Source organism: Rhincodon typus, chromosome 9 (genome assembly GCF_021869965.1).
Source record: "Rhincodon typus isolate 14 chromosome 9, sRhiTyp1.1, whole genome shotgun sequence".
Taxonomy (NCBI): Eukaryota; Metazoa; Chordata; class Chondrichthyes; order Orectolobiformes; family Rhincodontidae; genus Rhincodon; species Rhincodon typus.
This window is the reverse complement of record NC_063340.1, coordinates 71,094,580-71,103,786: the sequence shown is the minus strand read 5'-3', so window position 1 is coordinate 71,103,786 and position 9,207 is coordinate 71,094,580. Positions and strand designations below refer to the sequence as shown.

General features: G+C 43.9%; 1 protein-coding gene across 3 annotated transcripts in view; it reads left to right on the top strand.

Annotated features, from left to right (window-relative positions):
• The window catches only part of LOC109939060 (NLR family CARD domain-containing protein 4), a 29,168-nt gene extending 20,172 nt beyond the window's left edge, over positions 1-8,996 (top strand). For all 3 annotated transcript variants that reach the window (XM_048601313.1, XM_048601314.1, XM_048601315.1), the window contains 4 exons: positions 1,398-1,568; positions 2,168-2,260; positions 6,235-6,402; positions 6,929-8,996. In XM_048601313.1, coding sequence (XP_048457270.1) covers positions 1,398-1,568; positions 2,168-2,260; positions 6,235-6,402; positions 6,929-7,272 — 776 coding nt within the window. In that variant the 3' untranslated portion in view covers positions 7,273-8,996. The remainder of the gene's footprint in view (positions 1-1,397; positions 1,569-2,167; positions 2,261-6,234; positions 6,403-6,928) is intronic.
• The last annotated feature ends 211 nt before the right edge of the window (positions 8,997-9,207 follow it).

Sequence of the window (9,207 nt, the reverse complement as noted above, 5' to 3'; positions counted from 1 at the left end):
GGGGGGGCTGCTGGTCATGGGATGAGGACAGGGGTGAGGAGATTTTGAAGCTAGTAAAGTTCACATTGAGACCATTGGGTTGTAGGCTTCCAAGGTGGAATATGAAGTGCTGCTCCTCCAGTTTCCAGGTGGCATCGTTGTGACACTGTGACATCAGTGTTTACAACGATGCCACCCAGAAACTGAAGGAGCAGCACCTCATATTCCGCCTTGGAAGCCTACAACCCAATGGCCTCAATGTGGACTCTACTTGCTTCAAAATCTCCTCACCCTGGCCTCATCCCACGACCAGCACCACCCCCCCCCCCCCCCCCATCCCCACCTCCTCGACCTGTCCGTTTTCTCTCTCACCTATCTGCTCCTCCCACCTCACTGAACAACCCCTACCCCAACTTTCTACCTACACTCACCTTTACTAGCTTCATCCCCATCTCCTTCACCTGTCCGTCTTCTCTCCCACCTATCCACTCCACTATCTAACTGCTATCACCCCTCGCCCTATTTATTTCAGAGCCCCTTACTCTCCCACATTTCTGAAGAAGGGTCCCAACACAAAACGTCAGCTTTCTTGCTCCTCTGATGCTGCCTGTCCTGCTGTGTTCCTCCAGCTCCACACCTTGTATAAAATTATGTTATGCTTCTGATCTGATGGAAACCTATTGGGATGTTAAAATCATGGTCGGTCTTAATGGCTGACCACGTGCTGCATTTCCTTAGATTCCAGTCTTAACCCATTTTTGCAAGCAACAAAGAAGCACCCACCTGAATGCAGTGGATCCTTCTTTGAAGATGCACATTGGGCTCCAATAGCAATAATTGGGGTCTGACTGCAAACTAAAGTGAAGCAGCAACAATGTCCTGCCCCGCTGCTGTTACCAGCTGTTTTCAAGTGAAAGATTGAGGGAGGGTCAATACAGATTATCGTTCAATTCAATTCAAGTCGGGGAATTGAAATTTTCCAGACCGTGCAATGCCAAAATCAGGTTGGTTTGTCATTGGTCTTGGCTCTTGTTTGATTATGTTTTTGCACGGTTTCTTCGGCTCCTGAACAGAAGCTTAGACCAGACTTCTTAGTGACGATCAAACTAAGCTTATTGTTACTTTATAAAAGTTGCTGAAGCCAGGGAACAGTATACTCCAGGCTCCACAGTGTTCAATGTATTAACAAGGCTCATCTACATAGGTATCAAGCCCTACCACTTCAGCCCCTTCCTGCATTACTCACATGCTATGTGAGAATTCGGGCTTATAAGTGGGGTTTTCGATGTTTTAATAGAAATAAATTTGAATCAAAAATGGTTAGCGGCATTGTTGAATTACAGGTAGTTTTTTTTTAAGCTTGCAGCATGTTGATCCTTTTCAGTCTGCGTTTTCTTTTTTCTTTCAAACAAAACCAGCTGAAAGCCTGAAGAACTTGAGCAGTATCTCGGTGTTCCATCTATCCGAGCTGACAGGACTTGGCAATGGAATCGAGCAACTTGTCACCGAATTAAGCAGTGGTAACTGCAGCCTCCAAGAAATTAAACTGGCCAGCTGCTGTCTGACAGGGAGTGCCATCAGAACACTTGGTATTTGTATATACTTTTAATCCTTTCATGAGATGTCGGCATCGCTGGCAAAGGCAGCATTTGTTGCCCTTTAACTGAGTGTTAAAGGACATCAGTGAACCAGCTGGATGTTTACAATAATCAATAGTTTCAAGGTCACCATTACTGAGACTAGATTTCAATACCAGATTTTATTGAATTTAAATTCCACCAACTGCCAAGGTAACTAGTCCTGTGGCAATACCACTATACCACAGTCTCTGCTGTTACTGAATTTCTCATCCTATTTCTGTACTGCCCTTCAAAGAACACTGGTTAGAGGAGTTCCAGTGGCTTTCACTTCAATCTTATAATTTAATACCATCCTCCTCTCCTTAAATTGCCAGTCTGGCTGGGTACAGCAGCATTCTCACTGCCTGGTTCATGACTATTCTCCAGATGTTAACTTGGACAGTAAAAGGCAATTTTTTTCTGTGGATTTACTCTGGCTTAACAGCAGTGGACAATGCACATGAAATTGGGCAGAGAACTAATTAGCCAACTCCCTGCAATATAAATTGTTATTCTCTTGAAGAATATATTCTGTGTATCATTATTGCATTCTCTCTTTTACTTGACAGCTCAAAATCTGCACAAGTTGGAAACGTTGGAAGTCCTTGATCTATCAGGAAATAACCTAGAAGAGCAAGCCGTCAATGCAGTCACCATATTATGTAAGCAGGACAATTCATTCATCACAGTTTTAATTAGGTGCCTAATTGCCTGTGACATTGATCACAGATGAGTCTAAGATTAAGGAATGGCCCAGATCTTCGGGTGTCCAGGTAATTGATGACTGGACATGTACACATCCAGACTTCTCAGAAGTTCTGTCGCATTGACAATGTCATAATTGTCCAACTTCTGATCGACAGTCTTGAGTTAGAGTTAAACGTTTTGGAAGGTTCTGATGTACTTATCTTAATAGTAAGCTAGGAAACATTAGAGCGATTGAAACTCCTAGATAACTAGCCTCCCCCAAACACTCACATTCACCCCCAATCATTCACATTGACCCCCCCCCCACCATCATTCATACTGACTCTCCCTAATCACTCACATTGAACCCCAACCACTCACACTGACTCACCAATCACTCCCACCCACACCACCCCCCTTCCAAGTCACACAACCTAACCCCATCACTCACATGACCCCCACTGGACAAATTCCCATGGACACTTAAACACTACCCACTCCCCATCATGGACAATCTTCCTACAGACAGGGACACCCAAATGACTCCTGCTCTCTCCTTCCTGCTTCAGACATATATCCACCTTCTCTCCAACTACAGGCACTTAACTCGACCCCTCCCCGCACCTCCCAAATGAACAACCAACTGACCCACTACCCTACCATACACTCCCCCAATCTAGACACCCACGCATCTAAGCCAAAGACTTTACCGTTCCCTAATGCCTCATCCACCCTACCCTCTCACCCACTTACTTGTTATGCTACCCTCTCACCAACCTGTCACAAACCATCATCTCCCAGACCATCAATAACCTCATCCCCTCAGGAGACTTCCCTCTACAGCCTCCAACCTGATCATTCCCCAACCCTGCACTGCCTGTTTCTATCTCCTACCCAAAAACCACAAACCTGACTGCCCCAGGCAACCCTTTGTCTCTGCCTACTCTTGCCCCACTGAACTCATCTCCGCCTACCTCGACTCCGATATTTTCCCCCGGTCTAGGAACTCACTAGCTACGTTTGGGACACTACCCACATCCTCCACCTTCTCAAGACTTTCAATTCCCCGGACCCCAACATCTCATCTTCACCATGGACATTGAGTGTCTCTACACATGCATCCCCCATAAGGAAGGCCTAAAAGCCCTCTGTTTCTTCCTCTCCTGCAGGCCCAACCAGTCCCTTGTCACCGATGCCCTCATCCACTTGACAGAACATTTCCTCACCCTCAACAACTTTTCCTTTAACTCTTCCCACTTCCTTCAAACCAACGGAGTGGCTGTGGGCACCTGCATAGTGCCGAGCTAGACCTGCCTGTTTGTAGGATACGTGGAACAATCCCTCTTCCACAGTTACACTGGCACCATCCCTCACCTCTTCCTCCACTACATTGATGACTGTTTCGTTTCTGCCTCCTGCTCCCATGAGGACCTTGAATAGTTCATCCACTTCACCAACACCTTTCGCCCTGACCTCAAATTCACCTGGACCATCTCCGACAACTCCCTCCCATTCCTGGACCTCTCTGCCTCCATCTCCGGCAACCGCCTCAGCACTGACATCTATTTCAAACCCACCAACTCCCGCAGTTACCTTGACTACACCTCCTCTCACCCACCCTCCTGCAAAAATGTGATCCCGCACTCTCAATTCCTCCACCTCTGCCACATCTGCTCCCGGGATGAAGCGTTCCATTCCCGGACATCCTGGATGACCTCCTACTTCAAGGACCGTAATTTCCCCTCTCCCGTGATTCAGAATGCCCGCAACGACATCTCCTGTATTTCCCACACTTCTGCCCTCAAACCCTGTCCCCCCACCAACAACAAGGATAGAGTCCCCCTGGTCCTCACATAACACCCCACCAACCCCCGTATCCAACGCATCATCCTCCACCTGCAATCAGACCCCACCACCACAGAGATATTCCCCTCCCCACCCCTACCTACTTTCTGTAGCGACTCTGCAAATCCCTCCACACTCCCCACCAACCCTACCACCTCCAGCACCTCTCCCTGAAACCATAGGAAATGTTACACCTGCCCCTACACCTCCATCCAAGGCCCCAAACAATCATTCTGAATCCAACAGGAATTCACCTGTACATCTTCTAACCTGCCCTACTGCATCCATTGTTCCCAATGTGATCTCCTGTACATCGGAGAGACCAAGCACAGACTCGGTGACTGATGCACTGAGCATGTACGCTCTGAACGCTCCAACAAACACCACCTTCTGGTTGCCAGCCATTTCAACTCCCCCTCCCACTCCCTTGGTGACATATCATTTTTGGACCTCCTCCAATGTCACCACGAGGCCACACATAAATCGGAGGAACAACACCTTATATTCCACCTTGGAAGCTTACAGCCCAATGGCCTCAGCGTAGAATTCACTGGCTTCAAAATCTCCCCACCCCTGGCCTCATCCCACATCCACCCCTCCCTCTCATCCCTGACTCCTTGACCTGACACAACCTGGCCATCTCCTATCTTACCTATCTACCCCACCCTTCCCATTGACCACTACCCCCTACCTGCATCCACCTGTCACCATCTCACCTACCCTCCCCAGCCCCAGCTCTTCCTCTATTTATTTCTGGGCGCTGTTCCCTTACCCAGTCCTGATGAAGGGTCCTGCACATGTTGACTTTCATGCTCCTCTGATGATGCCTGATCTGTGGTGTTCCTCCAGCTCCAAAATGTATCGACTCTGACTTCCAGCATTTGCAGTTCTTGATACCTTCTACCCTTTTCACCTGTCATCTTTCATCTTCTCCCACCCATTTGCCACCATATCTCTTTACCTATCTAGTATGTTATCCATCTGGCACACTACTTCTCACCCAACTACAGCCGGTCCCCTTACCCACTTACTTTGCAGATGATTCCCTCATCTACCTGGCAGCTGATGCCCTTACTCACCAGGCAGCCTTCCTTTGTACCCACATGCCAATTTACCCACTCAGCTCTCTGGCACACTATCCCTCACCGATTGGCACGCTAACCTGTTTGCCACTTGGCACACTTTGTCCTTACCCCCCTGCTAAACTACCTCTTCGTCCACTTGCATTCTACCCCTCACCTACTTGCTACCTAACCTTCAGCCATCTGCCACCATGCCCCCTCACTCACCTGGCATCCTAACCCTTCACCCACTTTGCACCCTACCCCTAACCCACCAGCCACACTACTCTCTCGCTCACTTATCTTACAGACATAAATTCTCTCAGTAGCTGTAATAGTGGCAGTGAGGCCTTATTTACTGGAATATGGCAGCTATTGTCATTAAAAAGGAGTGCTTCTTGGCCTCCAACACTGATCTTGGACTCAGTGGATCCTTAGTTGCTTTCCTACAATGGAAGGATCTGGACACAGGTCAGATTCAGAAGTCTAGTTGCAAAAATCACTGACAGGCAAGAGATTACTGTCAGTCAGATCTGTTGCAATGGTAAGCAGAAGACCTGGGTTCTTTTTGCTTAATTGAGTTGGAGCTGTTTGCTTAAAGCTTTTGTTTGTTTAAAGCCCGTGCGCAGATTCTTCATACACAAAGTGATCAAAATAGGCTTATCCTGAGGTCAACTGGAGACTACTTTAGAATTACGATATCATAGACTAGCACTGCACAGGAGACCTATTGAACCTGTTTTGTCTCCTTTGAAGAACACCCTAGTTAGTTCCATTTTCCACTCCTTTGCCATATAAATGCGAACTGAAAATGTTCAAGATATTTAGCTGTTTGTGAACTTCTGGCTCACACCACTGGAGAGAAGATGTGTCATGAAAGTAAGCAGGAAATCATTGGATTTTTTCCTTTTTTTAATTCAGATTATTGAGACTGCATATTTTGATGGCTTGAGGTGTGATATCTGAAATGTGCAAGATGAATGAAATGCTTTTCTAGATAGTAGATTTGTGATCTAACCTTAACTATTATTTTCTTCCTGCAGTTGATCAGCTAACAGTTGTATTGGGTTTAAAGGTGCTGATGCTGCCTTTTGGATCCAATGTCAACACTTGCTTTGATAAGCTGGTGAACCAACTCAAAAGCCTAACCAATATGACCAAGTTAGGTCTGCAGAAATGGAATCTGAATGACACAGACCTTCTCAAACTAAGTGAGTTAAATATGCAGTAACTAAGTTCCTGTTGCAATTTTTCAAGGCCTAAACTGCTGTGTGTTGTGAATCAATATCAAAAGATAACCTCAAAGGTTGAAAGAGCTAGTACAGTAATAGTTAACCAAAGTGGCATTCCAGTGCTTTGGCAGCATCAATGGTGAAGCAGTTAAAATGGGGAATATGTGAGAGAGTATAATTAATAAATATTAATTATAAAAGTTAATTATTAATTATATTAATTATTTAAAAAATAATTAATTATATAATTAATATATTAATGTTACATTAGTATGTAACCAGGCCAGAATTGGAGAAAATCAGGTATCTTGAAAGGTTATAGGGCTAGGAGGGGGCTATAAAGATCAGCTGAGGCCATGGAGGGATCTGAGAATAAGGAGGAGAATTTTAAAATTGAGGCATTGTGAACCAGAAGCATTTGTAAGTCAGCATTTTCTATTTTGGTTTTAGATGACCAGCAGACTTCTGACTTTAGCTTCTACATTTTTGAATTTATTTTGCTCAGCTTCCCTGATAACCAGTGGACATCTGGAAAACCTTCAGTGCTTGGATCTTGCAAAGAATTCAGTGACCAACAAAGGCTGGATAGCATTTTTTGAAACCCTGAGGACAAGTGAAACCAGCTGTCTTTACAAGTTGACATCATTGGATTTTAGCAGCCAAGAGGAACTATATCCTGAAGCATTCATGGTGAAGGAATTTGTCCAGTGGATAGTAAAGCTACATTTTATTCATGAAGTTGTACTCGTCAACTGGATGTTTGATGAAAATGATCTGAATATGATTAAGAATGCAAAAGCAGCCCAAAAACGAGAATTTCGATTAAGGCTTACAGACACATACAAGTGACAGTCAGCAAATGGAGTTGAGACATCCCTGAATTTTATTCAAACTGTAAACCATTTTGTTAAAAAAAAACAGTTTTTTTCATAATTAAAATGTTGGTTTTCTATTTCAAATAAATGAAGGGGTCTTTTTGGGCCTTAGGAACATAGGAAAAATCACGGAAACATTTAAAGATTCAAGTCTGTCCAGACATTTGGTTACAACATGGCTGATCTGCATTAAACTCTATCTGCTTTAGTTCTTTGCCCTTAATAGTTTGTCTAACAAAAATCCCACTCTTGTAATTTCAATTTAGTAGTTCCAACAAATTTTTGAGGGACAGGTTTCTCAATTACCGCTACCCTTTGTGTGAAGAAGTGTAGCCAGACATCAACTGTGAATGAGCTAGCTCCAATTTTAAAGTTTTCCCCATGTTTTACATGCCCTCTTCCCAACCAGAATTGAAATAATTTCTCTCTATACTCTCAATTCCTTCAACATTCATCTTCTAAACTCAAGCGATAAAAAACCTCTTTAATTATAACTTGTTCTGAGTGAATGTGAGAAATGCTTCAAGCCCATACTGTGCATGTGAGGCCTTTCAGCTAGTTCTGGCTAGTGTATATCAATACACTGAAACTTCCTCTATGTAATATTAACAACATATTGATCAGAGAAGATCCTCCCATTTTAAGAGAATGGCAAAGGAAAGCCTGAAAGTCATCCTTGTGTGGTTTCTGTTCCCTACCATTAGGAACTTTCTAATAGCTATGAGGGATGATTGGAACAATTAGATACTGGGATATCACTGTGGGATAAGAGATGGGGCTAATTGCATCAGGAGGTGTGCGTAAATAAGTGTATAGTGAGACAAGGAGCTGTCTTTCACTGCCAAGTTAAGCAATGTGATGAAATGACAAGAGTAAGTCCTGGAAATGCTCACAACATCTAGTAACATCTATGCAGAGAGATGCTATCAGAACTGCTGAGTATTTCCAGCAGTTTTGCCACTTTGATTTTAGATTTCTAACATTTCACAATATTTTTCTTACATAAACTATCTGAAGCAGCGTGGCAGCATCAAGGCAGGACTTCAAAGAACTGAAGGCCAGTGACTTGTGTGCTGCAGGCAGGGTATCTCAATGATCAAGATGTGCATTTGTAAGTCAACCCTCAGATACAATGTAGCAGGGAGTACAGAGGCATGCAGTAGAATTGTGACCGGACAGGTGGAGTTGGAGCAGGAAATAGAAGAGCCAGTGAGCCACTCCTGGGGCAGCTGCTGCAGAGAGAACTGTGCACCAAAGCTTGAAATAACATGAGGTACAATTCTGTTTTTGATGCAATTGCCAATGTGCTTAAAATGGCACCGATCTTCCAAGACTCCACTTGTATTGTATAATTGTGAGCATATCTTTCTCCTTGGAACCGGTGCAATCAGGCAGCTTGACAGAGTACATGTGATTCACTGCCGACATTATGGTCAGCATGGACTGGTTGGACAAAACGGTCTGCTTCCATGCTGTATGACTCTATAGGATGGGTCTACCAAAAAGTGATAAACTGCTGCAGTTTTTCTAAATAAAATGAGCTCATCATACAAAAATTGTATTTTTAATACACATTCATAAGTGAATAACCTGATATTGATGAAATAGTTTTTAAAATGACTATACTGAACCATTTATTATTTTAATTTATGTATGCTGAATGTATCTTTGTAAATTAAATGTTTTAATTTTTCAGGAGCTGTCTGGTAGTGCCTTTGTACAAACAGGAATATACTTAATTTGAGGAGACTACTTGAAATGCATAATTGGTGGAAACTGGCAATACCTGGGGATGTAATTTTGAGTTCTAATAGAGCCACATTGGACTCAAAACATAACTCTGTTTCTTTCTCTGCAGATGCTGCCAGACCTGCTGAATTTCTCTGCACTTTGTCTTTTTCAGATCTCC